An 18,837-nucleotide genomic window follows, 5' to 3' on the forward strand; every position below is an offset into this window, starting at 1 on the left:
AACCATTTAAGGAAACTACATAAAACCAGTTTATTCTTAGATTACACTTTTACATAAAGGAATTGTATACTTGACAATTTCATTCAAAATAAACTGGTCATGAAATTTTGGTTTGTTGTTTAAACCAAATACAATGCCTGTTTCCATTTTTGTACAATGAAAAATATTTTTCCACTTCTTAAAAAGTACAGTATGTACATCATGGAAACATTACAACTCCTGTCCTCACACATGGTAGGACATTTCAAGTCATTTCTTATAAAAAATATAACATTTAATTTTGCCCTCTGAAAACAGATGAACAGCATTACAGATTGGCAATGCATAGCAGGCCTAGTTCAGATCTCTGCCTTTTCAACGTGGATGCAAAGCAAAATAGAATGGACAACGTAAGAAGAGGCTAAAACTATAAAACAACCAAACTGATGCATTATTGTGACTCCATTCCACTACGGGGTAGCGGAGGCTGTCATAGCTGGTGTTTTAGAGGGGAGGATAGAGAGGGAAGGGGATAGAGGGAGAGAGAGAGAGAGGGAGATATGGGGATTTGGAAGGAGGGGGATATAGAGAGAGAGGGAGGGGAGCTATAGTGGGGGGGATTCTTGTCAATGTCATCTCAGCAGCCAGATCAGGAGGAGGCTGGAGCCACGGTGGAGTCAGTTAGCGGTCACTGGTTCTCGGCCTGTCACAACAGAGAGAGGATGTTGATTTCAGAAGAACACAGTATAAGGACATGCCATTTGACAGACCACAAGAACAGATGTACTGGATGTAGAACCAATGTGCCTGCTTTAGTTCCACAACCACAGACTGCTGTGCTTACAGGTGATGTAATACTGGGATTGAAATGAGAGCTCTGTTACAACCAACCAGGTACAGTAGCTCTATAGCCTGGCTCCAGATCTGTTGATGTACTCTTACCAACTCTACTGCTGTCCTTGGCGTGACAATGAGGGATAGCACAAACAGACTGGCACTCAGGCTAGTAGTTTGAGGGATTTGAAATGGAAGTACATGTGTAGGTCTACTGTCATCATCATCATCATGGATGAAACAGGGAGCAGTAAGCAGCTGTTATGGTTTAAAAAGCAGGTACTACCGTCTGGAGTAGCCTGGTTTGGTGATATGGGGACCCAGATAAGTAACTGATGTCCGTTTGTCTATCCACATTTCCACAACTAAAACAATACTTTTTTACCCAAAGGACTTGTAGCTGACGTTTGTAACGGTAACAAGTTCTAACGGCACACAGGTTGCGTAAGACATGATGACCAGGCTTTATCCTGACAACATCCATGCTGAACAACAGAAACCTGCAGGCCATTGAGGGAAGAAGTCACATGATGCTGAACAACAGAAACCTGCAGGCTATTGAGGGAAGAAGTCACATGATGATACATTGCAGTGTCTCTTTCTATAATCAAGTCATTACACTCAGTCACGCAGAGGAGCACAGATCTGGAACCAGGCTAGGATGACTAGGAAGAGTAGAGGAGCACATATCTGGAACCAGGCTAGGATGACTAGGAAGAGTAGCAGAGCACAGATGAACCAGGCTAGGATGACTAGGAAGAGTAGAGGAGCACAGATCTGGGACCAGGCTAGGATGACTAGGAAGAGTAGAGGAGCACAGATCTGGGACCAGGCTAGGATGACTAGGAAGAGTAGAGGAGCACAGATCTGGAACCAGGCTAGGATGACACATGCCCACCTCTGGAGTAACAGCAAACCAACTGACAGGCACAAACACAGTGACACAGCATGCAGAGAGGTAACTCCACAAGACATACCAACAGACCGGCACAAAAACTCCACAAGAAAAGCAATCACAGAAACCTGATGTTATATAAAACCAAACCAGCACTGCTGACCTGAACAGATCAGACAAAAGCTGGGATCTTTACAATGACGTACAAGTTGGGTTGTTCTTTTTACATCTGGTAGTGAACTTCTTTGTGTTATAGAATCATCTTATCGGTAGGTACGGAAGTGGGGGTTGCTGTCACAAGAGGACAGTTACAGCGCCCCCAACAGGCCAGCACAGCAGCAGCCTGCACCACTTTGATGTCATGTACAGCAAATGCAGCCAAAACGGTCCAATAGAGGTTTAGGCCAGACATAAGGAAATACAGTGCCTTCGGAAAGTATTCAGACCCCTTGATTATTTCCACATGTTGTTGCGTTATAGCCTTTTTCTAAAATGCATTGAAAAAAAAAAATCTTCAGCAATCTACACACACTACCCCATAATGACATCACACTACCCCATAATGACATCACACTACCCCATAATGACAAAATGAAAACAGGTCTTTAGAAATTTGTGCACATTTGTTTTTTAAATAAACTTATTTAAATAAGTAGTCAGACCCTTTTCTATGAGACTCGAAATTGAGATCAGATTCATTCTGTTTCCATTGATCATCCTTGAGCTGTTTCTACAACTTGATTGGAGTCTACCTGTGGTAAATTCAATTGATTGGACATGATTTGGAAAGGCACACACCTGTCTATATAAGGTCCCACAGTTGACAGTGCATATCAGAGCAAAAACCAAGCCATGTGGTCGAATGAATTGTCAGTGGAATCCGAGACAGGATTGTGTTGAAGCACAGATCTGGGGAAGGGAACCAAAACATTTCTGCAGCATTGATGGTCCCCATCATTCTTAAATGGAAGAAGTTTGGATCCACCAAGACTCTTCCTAGAGCTGGCCGCCCGGCCAAACTGAGCAATCAGGGGACAAGGGCCTTGGTCAGGGAGGTGACCAAGAACCTGATGGTCACTCTGACAGAGCTCCAGAGTTCCTCTGTGGAGATGGGAGAACCTTCCAGAAGGACAACCATCTATGCAGCACTCCACCAACCAGGCCTTTAAGGTAGAGTGGCCAGACGGAAGCCACTCCTCAGTAAAAGGCACATGACAGCCCACTTGGAGTTTGCCAAAAGGCACCTAAAGGACTGTCAGACCATGACAAACAAGATTCTCTGGTCTGATGAAACCAAGATTGGACTATTTGGCCTGAATGCAAAGCGTCACGTCTGGAGGAAACCTGGCACCATCTCTACAGTAAAGCATGGTGGTGGCAGCATCATGCTGTGGGGATGTTTTTCAGCGGCAGGGACTGGGAGACTAGTCAGGATCGAGGCAAAGATGAACGGAGCAAAGTACAGAGTGATCCTTGATGAAAACATGCTCCAGAGCGCTCAGGACCTCACACTGGGGGCGAAGGCTCACCTTCCAACAGGACAACGACTCTAAGCACACAGCCAAGAAAACCGAGGAGTGGCTTCGGGACAAGTCTCTGAATGTCCGTGAGTGGCCCAGCCAGAGCCCGGACTTGATCGAAACATCTCTGGAGAGACCTGAAAATAGCTGTGCAGCGACTCTCCCCATCCAACCTGACAGAGCTTGAGAGGATCTGCAGAGAAGAATGGGATAAACTCTCCAAATACAGGTGTGCCAAGCTTGTAGTGTCATACCCAAGAAGACTTGAGGCTATAATCGCTGCCAAAGGTGCTTCAACAAAGTACTGAGTAAAGGGTCTGAATATTTCTGTAAATGCGATATTTCAGATTTTTTTAATGCAAAAATGTTCTGAAAACCTTTTTTTGATTTGTCATTATGGTGTATTGTGTGTAGATTGAGGGGGGAAAAAACGATTGAATCAGTTTTACAATATGGCTGTAACGTAACAAAATGTGTAAAAAGTCAAGGGGTCTGAATACTTTCCAAAGGCACTGAAATCTGTCAGACACTGTACAGTCGTGGCCAAAAGTTTTGAGAATGACAAATATAAATTTTTACAAAGTCTGCTGCCTCAGATGGTATGATGGCAATTTGCATATACTCCAGAATGTTATGAAGAGTGATCTGATGAATTGCAATTAATTGCTTCAGGGCCCCAAGAAAGTCAGGACCGTCTCCTAAAGTTAATTCAGCTGCGGGATCGGGGCACCACCAGTACAGAGCTTTCTCAGGAATGGCAGCAGGCAGGTGTGAGTGCATCTGCACGTACAGTGAGGCAAATACTTTTGGAGGATGGCCTGGTGTGTCAATAAGGGCAGCAAAGAATCCACTTCTCTCCAGGAAAACCATCATTCACAGACTGATATTCTGCAAAAGGTATAGGGATTGGACTGCTGAGGACTGGGGTAAAGTCGTTTTCTCTGATGTTTGGGTAATCCGGAAGAAAGCTTGTCCGGAGAAGACAAGGTGAGCGCTACCATTAGTCCTGTGTCATGCCAACAGTAAAGCATCCTGAGACCATTCATGTGTGGGGTTGCTTCTCAGCCAAGGGAGTGGGCTCACTCACAATTTTGCCTAAGAACACAGCCATGAATGAAGAATGCTACCAACATCCAGGAACAGTTTGGTGACGAACAATGCCTTTTCCAGCATGATGGAGCACCTTGCCATGAGGCAAAAGTGATAACTAAGTGGCTCGGGGACCAAAACATTGATATGTTGGGTCCATGGCCAGGAAACTCCCCAGACCTTAATCCCATTGAGAACTTGTGGTCAATCCTCAAGAGGCGGGTGGACAAACAAAAACTCACAAATTCTGACAAACTCCAAGCATTGATTATGCAAGAATGGGCTGCCATCAGTCAGGATGTGGCCCGGAAGTGAATTGACAGCATGCCAGGGCAGATTGCAGAGGTCTTGAAAAAGAAGGGTCAACACTGCAAATATTGACTCTTTGCATCAACTTCATGTAATTGTCAATAAAAGCCTTTGACACTTATGAAATGCTTGTAATTATACTTCAGTATTCCATAGTAACATCTGACAAAAATACCTAAAGACACTGAAGCAGCTAACTTTGAGGAAATTAATATTTGTGTCATTCTCAAAACTTTTGGCCACGACTATATAGTCAGTCAGACACTGTAGAGCAAGAAATATATTCTGGTTAAGGCTTAGACTACACGCCCTTCAGGCTACACGCTGACTGAAAGTCGCGTTTGGATAGAATCATCTGCTAAATGGAATATATTATATAATATATATAAATATAATATATAATATATATAAATATTAATATATATACATACATACACATACAGTAGATATACACTGAGGATACCAAACACTAGGAAGCTGCTGTCAGAGACATTATACCAAACACTAGGAAGCTGCTGTCTGGAGACATTTACACCTTTTAACCACGGATCTTATTTATGTTCCAGTAACAGGAATAAACTGGAGGGGTCATGTGTGTATAGTACAGTGGGGCAAAAAAGTATTTAGTCAGCCACCAATTGTGCAAGTTCTCCCACTTAAAAAGATGAGAGGCCTGTAATTTTCATCATAGGTACACTTCAACTATGACAGACAAAATTAGGGGAAAAAATCCAGAAAATCACATTGTAGGATTTTTAATGAATTTATTTGCAAATTATGGTGGAAAATAAGTATTTGGTCAATAACAAAAGTTTCTCAATACTTTGTTATATACCCTTTGTTGGCAATGACAGAGGTCAAACGTTTTCTGTAAGTCTTCACAAGGTTTTCACACACTGTTGCTGGTATTTTGGCCCATTCCTCCATTCAGATCTCCTCTAGAGCAGTGATGTTTTGGGGCTGTGGCTGGGCAACACGGACTTTCAACACCCTCCAAAGATTTTCTATGGGGTTGAGATCTGGAGACTGGCTAGGCCACTCCAGGACCTTGAAATGCTTCTTACGAAGCCACTCCTTCGTTGCCCGGGCGGTGTAGTTGGGATCATTGGCATGCTGAAAGACCCAGCCACGTTTAATCTTCAATGCCCTTGCTGAGGTTTTCAATCAAAATCTCACAATACATGGCCCCATTCATTCTTTATTTTACACGGATCAGTCGTCCTGGTCCCTTTGCAGAAAAACAGCCTCAAAGCATGATGTTTCCACCCCCATGCTTCACAGTAGGTATGGTGTTCTTTGGATGCAACTCAGCATTCTTTGTCCTCCAAACACAACGAGTTGAGTTTTTACCAAAAAGTTATATTTTGGTTTCATCTGACCATATGACATTCTCCCAATCTTCTTCTGGATCAACCAAATGCACTCTAGCAAACTTCAGATGGGCCTGGACATGTACTGGCTTAAGCAGGGGGACACGCCTGGCACTGCAGGATTTGAGTCCCTGGCAGCGTAGTGTGTTACTGATGGTAGGCTTTGTTACTTTTGTCCCAGCAGGTCATTCACTAGGTCCCCCCGTGTGGTTCTGGGATTTTTGCTCACCGTTCTTGTGATAATTTTGACCCCACAAAGAATCTTGCGTGGAGCCCCAGATCGAGGGACATTATCAGTGGTCTTGTATGTCTTCCATTTCCTAATAATTGCTCGCACAGTTGATTTCTTCAAACCAAGCTGCTTACCTATTGCAGAATCAGTCTTCCCAGCCTGGTGCAGGTCTACAATTTTGTTTCTGGTGTCCTTTGACAGCTCTTTGGTCTTGGCCATAGTGGAGTTTGGAGTGTGACTATTTGAGGTTGTTGTTACTGTAATTTAGTTACTCCAATATGTTTTCATTAATTGAAAACCCTTAATCTATTTTATGAGAATTTGTAAGATTCTTGTTTGCATAAAATAGACGGAGACCAGTCTTAATAATAGGGAACAGAATTTATTCTCGGAGCGCGCTGCCACGTTACCATGAGCAACAGTTTATATACAATAACATGACGTCATGTCATTGCTTCTGGAATGAATCCCCTCATCCCGACCTAAAATTAATTGAGATTAAAAGTTCATTCCAACTCACTAACACACTCACAGGTCACACAACATAACTGAATTAACTCTTGACCCCTCACCATTATCGATCACCACTTAGCTGACAGTTCTAATTAACAGAAAACCTAGGAATGCACTCACTGCCTTATCTAAAACACCCCAGAGCTCAGTTTGGTTTTCTTATATTTAATTACTCCTTGTTCATGCCACATAATCCCTTCTTATAAACTCATATTGTTAATCAGATATAATAAAACAGAGTATAAGTTTACTTAGTTACAGTTCCATTTAAAATGAGAATATTGTTTAGTAATTTATTCCTAACAGTTGTGGACAGGTGTCTTTTATACTGATAACAAGTTCAAACAGGTGCCATTAATACAGGTAACGAGTGGAGGACAGAGGAGCCTCTTAAAGAAGAAGTTACAGGTCTGTGAGAGCCAGAAATCTTGCTTGTTTGTAGGTGACCAAATACTTATTTTCCACCATAATTTGCAAATAAATTCATAAAAAATCCCACAATGTGATTTTCTGGATTTTTTTTCTCATTTTGTCTGTCATAGTTGAATTGTACCTATGATGAAAATTACAGGCCTCATCTTTTTAAGTGTGAGAACTTGCACAATTGGTGGCTGACTAAATACTTTTTTGCCTGTATATAATATCATTGTGTATGTGTGCCATTCAGAGGGTGAATGGGCAAGACAAAAGTTAAGTGCCTTTGAATGGGGTATGGTAGTAGGTGCCAGGCGCACCAGTTTGAGTGTGTCAAGAACTGCAAAACTGCTGGGTTTTTCATGCTCAACAGTTTCCCATGTGTATCAGGAATGGTCCACCACCCAAAGGACATCCAGCCAACTTGACAACTGTGGGAAGCATTGGAGTCAATACGAGTCAGCATCCCTGTGGGGCGCTTTCGACTCCTTGTAGAGTCCACGCCCCAACGAACTGCGGCTGTTCTGAGGGCAAAAGGGGGAGATGGGCATGTGTCTGTCTGTCTGCGTAGGGTGAAGATCCCCCTAGATGCTGAACTTCAGTCAGTTTTATATTTTCCCCACTAATGGTTAAGGTTAGGATATGGGGAGGGGAAGCTGATCCTAGATCTGTACGTAGGGGAAACTGGAGAAGTGGGTGGTTGTTCAGATGAAGCAGCAGCTTACAGAGTAATAAGAAGTAGTATTTTACCATCTCATCTCCCCAGCAGCTAGTCTGCTTGTTGGAGCCATTCCAGAACTAGCACACCTGATTCCACTACTAAGGGCTTGATGGTTAGTTAGTTGACCAATTAAAATCAGGTGATACTCGTCCAGAAATAGATCAGATATGTGGGATGGCTCATGGTACTGGAGGAGAGGTTTGGGAAACACGACAAGAGAAATTACATTTATTATCCCAAACAAGCAGCTACGTTATGTTGAGGTGATAGTAGAAATATAGTCAACATGTTTTACACACAAACTATTACCCTTTAACACAGGAAGTCCTAGAGAATAGAAAAACAATAAAACAAATTGTCCCTGTGAATTAATCACCTTTCAATACAGACATGTTTGGATCCAAAACGATATCCTGGTTATTTCATGTGATGAAGGTCATTTAGTTAATGGTAGTGAGTGTAATGATTATGTATTTTAAAGGTGCAGTGGACAGATGAATCCTCACCTTTTTCTCTTCTTTTCAGAGTCTGTTATGCTGGGCTTCGTCTGCTTGGGGTCTGTGATCTTGGGGGTCCAGTTAGACACCCTCTCATCGCGCGGTCTCTTGCGAGCACTGTGACAAAAGCAGCAAAAATGGATGCAAGTCAACCAAGTCAATCAAGCCCGTCTCCACACTACCAGGCAGTTTGTTTCTACTTCACCAATACTCACTTAGCTGTGCTCTCGTCCACATCCTGTTCCTTATATGGTGACTCTGTCCCCGTCGTTCTCTCCCCCAGCTCCGCGTCCCCTCCCTCTTTCCCCAGGGACACCCGGCTGCCATTGTATTTCTCCAGGGGACACTTGGAGGTTGGCTGGGTAGGAAGAAGGGATTCAGAATCAGACACTGGGTCCTGGTCCTCTTTAGATAGCTCACGCCACATTTTCTGGAGGAAACAGAGAAAGAGGGGAGAGAGAGATTAACTCAAATAGAACTTTAATGAAATCACTTGGACTGAGCCAGCCGCCCCACAGGTGCTCTACTTGTACTAGAGAGGAGTCCCCCATGATGTACCTGGCCCCTTACAGCTAGATAGGTGCGCTAGCCGCCTGCAGCTCGGTGCGCTAGCCGCCTGCAGCTCGGTGCGCTAGCCGCCTGCAGCTCGGTGCGCTAGCCGCCTGCAGCTCGGTGCGCTAGCCGCCTGCAGCTCGGTGCGCTAGCCGCCTGTACAGAGCAGTCTCCCATGATGTTCTTGGCCCTCTCCATCTAGCTAGGTGTGTGGTTAGGGTTAGCTTTGTTACCTGTACAGAGCAGTCCCCCATGATGTACTTGGCCCCCTCCAGGACGGCCCTGTAGGAGAAGCGTAGCTGGTCAGGAGTCTGGATCAGACCCATACGGTACTTCCTCATGTCCAGCAGCACAGCTTTGATGTCCACAGATGATGGGTCTTTCCTCTTGTCCATCTGACACCACAGAGACAGACAAAGACACCACAGGTTCAGTGGTTGAGAGCTGAAGACATATTTGTTGGCTGTGAACATTTTGCTTAAAATGCTCATCATGCTTATTCCATTTAATATAATTCAATACAACTATTTATTCCCTAATTGGCAATTAAGGCAATTTAGGTTAGAAAAATATCCACATATAATACAGTACAGAGACATCACTCTCACATAGTGTTTATAGCATGGGTGTCAAACAAGAAAATGTGTAGAAATGATAATGAACCTACATGTCGTCTCTTCACTCTCCCCAGCTAGCTAACGGACCTACACTCTCCCTAGCTAGCTAACGGACCTACACTCTCCCCAGCTTGCTAACAGACCTACATGTCATCTCTTCACTTTCCACAGCTAGCTAACGGACCTACATGTAGTCTCTTCACTCTCCCCAGCTAGCTAACAGACCTACACTCTCCCCAGCTAGCTAACAGACCCTACATGTCATCTCTTCACTCTCCCCAGCTAGCTAATGGAACTACTCTCCCCAGCTAGCTAACGGACCTCCATGTAGTCTCTTCACTCTCCCCAGCTAGCTAACAGATCTACACTCTCCCCAGCTAGCTAACAGACCCTACATGTCATCTCTTCACTCTCCCCAGCTAGCTAATGGAACTACACTCTCCCCAGCTAGCAAACAGACCTACATGTAGTCTCTTCACTCTCCCCAGCTAACTAACAGACCTACACTCTCCCCAGCTAGCTAACGGACCTACACTCTCCCCAGCTAGCTAACAGACCTACATGTCATCTCTTCACTCTCCCCAGCTAGCTAATGGAACTACACTCTCCCCAGCTAGCAAACGGAACTACATGTAGTCTCGTCAATCTCCCCAGCTAGCTAATGGAACTACACTCTCCCCAGCTAGCAAACGGAACTACATGTAGTCTCGTCACTCTCCCCAGCTAGCTAATGGAACTACACTCTCCCCAGCTAGCAAACTGAACTACATGTAGTCTCGTCAATCTCCCCAGCTAGCTAATGGAACTACACTCTCCCCAGCTAGCTAACAGACCTACATGTAGTCTCTTCACTCTCCCCAGCTAGCTAACGGTCATCGTAACAAACAGTCAGGGAGAATCTAAAATTCCAAAAGAGATGCATAGAGGATTATTATATATATTTTATTTTATTTTAATAGCGAGGATATACAGTGCAGTCGGACCCCTTGACTTCTTCCACATTTTGTTATGTTACAGCCTTATTCTAAAATGGATTAAATTAATTAGGGGAAGAAAAAAAAAACAATCTAAACACAATACCCCATAATGACAAAGCAAAAACAGGCTTTTAGACATTTTGGGAAAAAAATGAAATATCACATTCACGTAATTATTCAGGCCCTTAACTCAGTACTTTGTTCCAGCACCTTGGCAGCGATTACAGCCTTGAGTCTTCTTGGGTATGACGCTACAAGCTTGGCACACCTGTATTTGGGGAGATTCTCCCATTGTTCTCTGCAGATCCTCTCAAGCTCTGTCAGGTTGGATGGGGAGAGTCACTGCAAAGCAATTTTCGGGTCTCTCCACAGATGTTTGATCGGGTTCAAGTCCGGGCTATGGCTGGGCCACTCACGGACATTCAGAGACTTGTCCCGAAGTCACTCCTGCATCGTCTTGGCTGTGTGCTTAGGGTCGTTGTCTTGTTGGAAGGTGAGCCTTCACCCCAGTCTGAGGTCCTGAGTCCTCTGGAGCAGGTTTTCATCAAGGATCTCTCTGTACTTTGCTCCGTTCATCTTTGCTTCGATCCTGACTAGTCTCCCAGTCCCTGCTGCTGAAAAACATCCCTACAGCATGATGCTGCCACCACCATGCTTCACCGTAGAGATGGTGCCAGGGTTCCTCCAGACGTGACGCTTGGCATTCAGGCCAAAGAGTTCGATCTTGGTTTCATCAGACCAGAGAATCTTGTTTCTCATGGTCAGAGTCCTTTAGGTGTCTTTTGGCAAACTCCAAGCAGGCTGTCATGTGCCTTTTACTGAGGAGTGGCCACTCTACCATATATGCCTGATTAGTGAAGTGCTGTAGAGATGGTTGTCCTTCTGGAAGGTTCTCCCATCTCCACAGAGGAACTCTGGAGCTCTGTCAGAGTCATCATTGGGTTCTTGGTCACCTCCCTGTCCAAGGCCCTTCTCCCCTGATTGCTCAGTTTGGCCGGGCGCCAGCTCTAGGAAGAGTCTTGGTGGTTCCAAACTTCTTCCATTTAAGAACGATGGAGGCCACTGTGCTCTTGGGGACCTTCAATGCTGCAGAAATGTTTTCGTAATCTTCCCCTGTGCCCTGACACCATGTCTCGGTGCTCTACGGACAATTCCTTCAACCTCACGGCTTGGTTTTTGCTCTGACAGGTTCTGTCACCCTATATAGACAGGTGTGTACTTTTCCAAATCATGTCCAAGCTATTGAATTTACCACAGGTGGACTCCAATCAAGTTGTAGAAACATCTCAATGATGATTAATGGACACCTGATGCACCGGAGCTCAATTTTGAGTCTCATGGCAAAGGGTCTGAATACTTATGTAAATAATGTATTTCAGCTTATTTTTAATAAATGTGCAAACATTTCTGTAAGGCTGTTTACACTTCGTCATTATGGGGCATTGTGTGTAGATTGATGCAAAACATTTTTTAAAGATAAGGCTGTAAAGTAACAAAATGTGGAAAAAGGGAAGGGGTCTGAATACTTTCCGAACACCTGGACTTTGGTGAAAACCGAATGTGGTCCACGGGGAAACAAGTTTGACATCACTGGTTTAGTGTCAACTATAAGTGTGAGGGGGCAGGGCTTACCAGGACCAGACAGGTGTCAACCAATGAGAGGGTCCCTGAGCGGCCAATTCCAGCGCTGCAGTGCACTACCGCCGGTCCGTGGTCCGCCCCCAACGAGCCAGACTCCCGCACCTTGAACAGGAAGTTGAGGAAGGACGCCGGCGATTCTGGGACACCAAAGTCAGGCCAGGTGGTGTAATGAAAGTGATAGATCTCTCTCTTCTCCCCTGTCTGGAAGACACAAGAGAGGACAAAACACATTGCTTGTGTCCCAAATGGCACCCCTATTCCCTAGTACATTACTTTTTGTCCGAAATGGCACCCTATCCCCTAGTGCATTACTATTGACCAGAGCCCCGTGGGCCCCGGTCTCAACTGCACCATAAATGGAATAGGGTGCCATTTGGGTCCTACAGTACAAATGGACAGGAGCATGATTGGACTCAATTCCATTTAAATTCAGGAAACAAACTGAAATTCCAATTCTCATCCTTGAAAATAATAGATAGTGGACCACTGCATTGACCCTAACCCTGGAGATAGTAGAACACTGTATGCGGTCCCTGGGGAGGAAGGGAGGGGATAATAGATAGAGATTGAAGCTTGGACGATAAACTGAAAGTTACCGACACTGACATTTCCCTCTTTTAACCAAAGCAATTTTACTGACATCCGTAATTTCGATGATTAGGCTACACAACGTTCCTGGAGACATTTTTGGTTCTAAAACCATTAATTTGCCCTAAACCTGCTTCTTGCATCGAAAGTATCTGCCCTCACTCCCTCTCCCTTTGCACACGGAGTGAAGGGAGGGCTGCATTTACTGTTGTTAAAAAAGAGGAGAGTATAAGCTTTATGAGAGTATAAAGTATTTCTCAACTCTCAATGTTAAGGAAATAACACCACTTTACTGAGTATGTAATTGAGATGATGCGCCAGCAGTACGAAGTGTAGCCATTTGTTTATTTGTTGGACAATAAATGTACTGTTAGATTAATTGCATGGCTATTTAGCAACAGCTATATGCTACACAATTCACCACCTGAGGAAGTGGGAACTCAAAACACATGAGTTCTCACTTCCTCAGGTGGTGAATTATGTAGTATATAGCCTTGGCCAGCAAGATGCACAGAAACAGGCAGGCACATGAAATAGCTAACTTAGGGTAAGTTCCTAGCTAGCATTAAACTTATCTTATAAAAAACAATCAATCTTAACATAATCACTAGTTAACTACACATGGTTGATGATATTACTAGTTTATCTAGCTTGTCCTGCGCTGCATATAATCGAATCACAGCCTACTTCGCCAAACGGGTGACGATTTAACAAGCGCATTCGCGAAAAAAGCACTGCCGTTGCACCAATGTGTACCTAACCATAAAAATCTATGTCTTTCTTAAAATCAATACACAAGTCTACATTTTTAAAACTGCATATTTGGTTAATATTGCTTGCTAACATGAATTTATTTTAGCTAGGGAAATTGTGTCACTTCTCTTACGTTCTGTGCAAGCAGTCAGGGTATATGCAGCAGTTTGGGCCGCCTGGCTCGTGTGAAGACCATTTCTTCCTAACAAAGACTAATTAATTTGCCAGAATTGTACATAATTATGACATAACATTGAAGGTTGTGCAATATAAACAGCAATATTTAGACTTAGGGATGCCACCCATGAGATAAAATCCGGAACAGTTCCGTATTTCACTGAAATAAAAAATGTTTTTTTTTTTAAATGACAGTTTCCGGATTTGACCATATTAATGACCTAAGGCTCGTATTTCGGTTTTATTATATTATAATAAAGTCTATGATTTGATAGCGAAGTCTGACTGGGCGGTGGTAGGCAGCAGCAGGCTCGTAAACATTCATTCAAACTGCACTTCCTGCATTTGCCAGCAGCTCTTCGCTGTGATTCTAGCATTCCGCTGTTTATGACTTCAAGCCTATCAACTCCTGAGATTAGACTGGCAATATTAAAGTACCTATTAGAACATCCAATAGTCAAATGGATATGAAATACAAAATCGTATAGAGAGAGAAATAGTCCTATAATAACTACAACCTAAAACGTCTTACCTGGGAATATTGAAGACTCATGTTAAAAGGAACCACGTTAGCTTTTTTACATGGCAAATATTGCACTTTTTACTTTCATCTCCATCACTTTATTTAATCCAAATTGAACATGTTTAATTATTTATTTGAGACTAAATAGATTTTATTGATGTATTATATTAAGTTAAAATAAAAGTGTTCATTCAGTATTGTTGTAATTGTCATTATTACAAATATATATAAAAATAGGTAGATTAATCGGTATCAGATTTTTTTGGTCCTCCAATAAATCGGTATCGGTGTTGAAAAATCATAATCGGTCGACCTCTAGTAATAGCAGAGGTGTACAGTAGGCATCCTGATAAATAAGAATACGCCTTTCCCTTTATATCCCAGCACATAAACCAACAAGGCAATTTTCTTATGTTGAATTGAACTTTACATGGTGAAAAATACACATTGATTTCATTGTATATCCCATCAGGGGAAAATCTAGATCACATCCACACAGGAAGTATTATTTTAGCAGGTGACCTAAATCATACATTCGATAAGATTAACAGACGTAGCAATGAAAAAGGCACATTTAGGGAGCCTCCAAAGAGGCAAAACATGTAATCTCTACAAATAATTTATAGGACACATGGAGATTACTATTCCCAACTCCAAAAGACTATTCCTTCTTTTCTCAAAAGGTAGAAAAGCTATTGAAGAATTTACTACATTTTTTCCTCTCCAAAAATTCACTCAACAATTTACTGGATAAAAAGAATAGATGATGTAGTGATATCGGATCATTCTCTAGCATCGTGCTTTATTACACCAGGAGAAAATAATCTCCAGGACCCAAAATTGTATAAATAGATAAACAAATGTATACAGAGAAAAGCCGACCCCTGATACAATTTGGGATGCTTTTAAGGTGTACATTCGGGGAATGATCATTTCATACTCGCCAAAAGTTCAATCTGATTTAGAAATGTACATGAAAGGAAATCAATATCTTAAAAAAAGCCCATAAATCTTTACAAGGTAAAGAAGAAAATACAATTTCTGAACTTAAGCAAGAATACAATCTTTTACTTTTGAAGACAGCCAACAACTACAGGTTAAACTCAAATAAAGCATATGGTACATGGTAAACCAATTATATATAACATACAAAAGTGGTCATTAGAAACAGTGCGATTAATTACTATTTTAAAAGCTTCTATGAAAATGTATATAAATCAGAATTAAACAGTTTGACGGATCCTATAACCTTCTTAGACTCAACAAGTCCGAAGCAAATATCAGCAGACAAAAAAAAAGCTTAAAACCGTAAACTCCCAAGAAGAAAGAGATACTGTTAAAACATTTGCATGGAAGAAATCACCAAGAATGGATGGCTTCCCAAAGAATTCTATTAAACATTTTGGGACAATGTAGCCCCCCCTATTTACACAAATGACAACACACACACGTCACACAATTCAGTACTTCCTAGTTCAATGTATCAAATAGTTATTTCAGTTAAATTGAAACCAGGAAAATCTGGAGAGTCCCCTGCTGATTATAGACATAAATTCAATAAATTGTGACAAAATTATAACAAAGCTTATAAGCAATAGAATGGCAAACGTCTTACCAGACTTGTTATATATCAAACAAATGTTTCAGTTTAATACAATATGCAAAACAACAGGACATAGATTATTCAATTATGGCTGTTGATGCCAAAAAGGCTTTTGATCGTCTTGAATAGCCTTCTGTAGTCAAAACTTTGGACACTTTCAACTTTCCAGCTGAAATAATACATTTAATAAAACATATTGAATAAATGTTCTAAAGGAAAAATATACACAAATAATATATTATCTGATGAATGCTTTAGAAAGGGGGACAAGACAGGGATATCCTCTCTGCCCCTTCCTGTTTCCACTGGCAATTGAACTGCTTGCAGAAATAATTAGACAGGACACAAACGTAACAGGTATCAGTATTGGTAAACAGGAAAATAAACTAAACTTATTTGCAGATGATCTCCTGAAATACCTGACAAATATTGAAAACTCAATGCCCAATATTGAAAACTCAATGCCTTGCTAAGAATATTTTCAGAATACTCAAATCTCAGGATACAGAAAAAACAGCAATCCTTTCAGGAGACCACAAAAAATATGAACTACATAGGATGCTTAATAAGTGACAAACAACAATTATATCAGATAACTTTACTCCATTACTCAACAATATGAAAGCAGATCTAACTAAATTGAATAATCTTCCCATAAATCTTGCCTGTTCACCCCGCTATCATCCAGAAGGCGAGGTCAGTACAGGTGCATCAAAGCTGGGACCGAGAGACTGAAAAACAGCTTCTATCTCAAGGCCATCAGACTGTTAAACAGCCACCACTAACATTGAGTGGCTGCTGCCAACACACTGACTCAACTCCAGCCACTTTAATAATGGGAATTGATGGGAAATTATGTAAAATATATCACTCGCCACTTTAAACAATGCTACCTAATATAATGTTTACATACCCTACATTATTCATCTCATATGTATACATATATACTGTACTCTATATCATCTACTGCATCTTTATGTAATACATGTATCACTAGCCACTTTAACTATGCCACTTTGTTTACATACTCATCTCATATGTATATACTGTACTCGATACCATCTACTGCATCTTGCCTATGCCGCTCTGTACCATCACTCATTCATATATCTTTATGTACATATTCTTTTTCCCCTTACACTTGTGGGTATAAGACAGTAGTTTTGGAATTGTTAGTTAGATTACTTGTTGGTTATTACTGCATTGTCGGAACTAGAAGCACAAGCATTTCGCTACACTCGCATTAACATCTGCTAACCATGTGTATGTGACAAATAAAATGTGATTTGATTTGATTTGATTTACAGGTACAATAAACCTCTAGAATGGCTGCTAAAGTTTTGGTATTTATTTTCGGTATTACTAATTACCCCACAAAGACATTCTTTAAAAAAGTTTACTTGGTCATAAGACTTTATATCGGCAAATAAAATTCATAGAATAAAAAGGAAAGTTTTCTAAGTCTTCCTAAGTCTGAGGGTGGTTTTAACCTTCCAGATTGTAATTGTATCAACTCACTACCCAAGGCTTTTACTTGTGACATATAGTTAAATGTACTAAATAGGAAGAATGGGTACATAATTCAAGATGCGCATCCCCAGAATCTTTTTATCGTGTCTATTTTCAAAAGATAAAGCTAAGAACATTAACAATTACATAGTTAACACTATAAACATATTCTACGAGAACCAATATCACTCCCTAAAAACAAAACCTTATGGAACAACCCTTGGATAGCTTTCCAGAATTCACAGATACATTGGAAAACAGATTTCTTTACATGATAGTTTCAAATACATACAACTTAAAAAAGTTACATATACCAACATTTTTATTTTTATTTTTTTATTTCACCTTTATTTAACCAGGTAGGCTAGTTGAGAACAAGTTCTCATTTGCAACTGCGACCTGGCCAAGATAAAGCATAGCAGTGTGAACAGACAACACAGAGTTACACATGGAGTAAACAATTAACAAGTCAATAACACAGTAGAAAAAAAAAGGGGAGTCTATATACATTGTGTGCAAAAAGGCATGAGGAGGTAGGCGAATAATTACAATTTTGCAGATTAACACTGGGGTGATAAATGATCAGGTGGTCATGTACAGGTAGAGATATTGGTGTGCAAAAGAGCAGAAAAGTAAATAAATAAAAACTGTATGGGGATGAGGTAGGTGAAAATGGGTGGGCTATTTACCAATGGACTATGTACAGCTGCAGCGATCGGTTAGCTGCTCAGATAGCAGATGTTTGAAGTTGGTGAGGGAGATAAAAGTCTCCAACTTCAACGATTTTTGCAATTTGTTCCAGTCACAGGCAGCAGAGTACTGGAACGAAAGGCGGCCAAATGAGGTGTTGGCTTTAGGGATGATCAGTGAGATACACCTGCTGGAGCGCGTGCTACGGATGGGTGTTCGTGACCAGTGAACTGAGATAAGGCGGAGCTTTACCTAGCATGGACCTGTAGATGACCTGGAGCCAGTGGGTCTGGCGACGAATATGTAGCGAGGGCCAGCCGACTAGAGCATACAAGTCGCAGTGGTGGGTGGTATAGGTGCTTTAGTGACAAAGCGGATGGCACTGTGATAAACTGCATCCAGTTTGCTGAGTAGAGTGTTGGAAGCAATTTTGTAGATGACGTCGCCAAAGTCGAGGATCGGTAGGATAGTCAGTTTTACTAGGGTAAGTTTGGCGGCGTGAGTGAAGGAGGCTTTGTTGCGGAATAGAAAGCCGACTCTTGATTTGATTTTCGATTGGAGATGTTTGATATGAGTCTGGAAGGAGAGTTTACAGTCTAGCAGGCTGTAAGCTCGTTTGGAGGTTAGATAGCAGTGTCCAAGGACGGGCCGGAAGTATATAGAATGGTGTCGTCTGTGTAGAGGTGGATCAGGGAATCGCCCGCAGCAAGAGCAACATCATTGATATATACAGAGAAAAGAGTCGGCCCGAGAATTGAACCCTGTGGCACCCCCATAGAGACTGCCAGAGGACCGGACAGCATGCCCTCCGATTTGACACACTGAACTCTGTCT

At 41.9% G+C, this 18,837-nt stretch overlaps 1 protein-coding gene across 1 annotated transcript in view; it reads right to left on the reverse strand.

Annotated features, from left to right (window-relative positions):
• Nucleotides 1-18,837, reverse strand: part of ptpn2b (protein tyrosine phosphatase non-receptor type 2b) — a 27,400-nt gene continuing 8,563 nt past the window's right edge. Inside the window, exons 6-10 of the mRNA XM_020473330.2 lie at nucleotides 12,152-12,361; nucleotides 9,159-9,320; nucleotides 8,589-8,803; nucleotides 8,383-8,490; nucleotides 1-682 (exon numbers count right to left, since the gene is read on the reverse strand). Coding sequence (XP_020328919.1) covers nucleotides 661-682; nucleotides 8,383-8,490; nucleotides 8,589-8,803; nucleotides 9,159-9,320; nucleotides 12,152-12,361 — 717 coding nt within the window. The 3' untranslated portion in view covers nucleotides 1-660. The remainder of the gene's footprint in view (nucleotides 683-8,382; nucleotides 8,491-8,588; nucleotides 8,804-9,158; nucleotides 9,321-12,151; nucleotides 12,362-18,837) is intronic.

This window comes from Oncorhynchus kisutch, linkage group LG14 (assembly GCF_002021735.2).
Source record: "Oncorhynchus kisutch isolate 150728-3 linkage group LG14, Okis_V2, whole genome shotgun sequence".
In the NCBI taxonomy this organism is placed as follows: domain Eukaryota; kingdom Metazoa; phylum Chordata; class Actinopteri; order Salmoniformes; family Salmonidae; genus Oncorhynchus; species Oncorhynchus kisutch.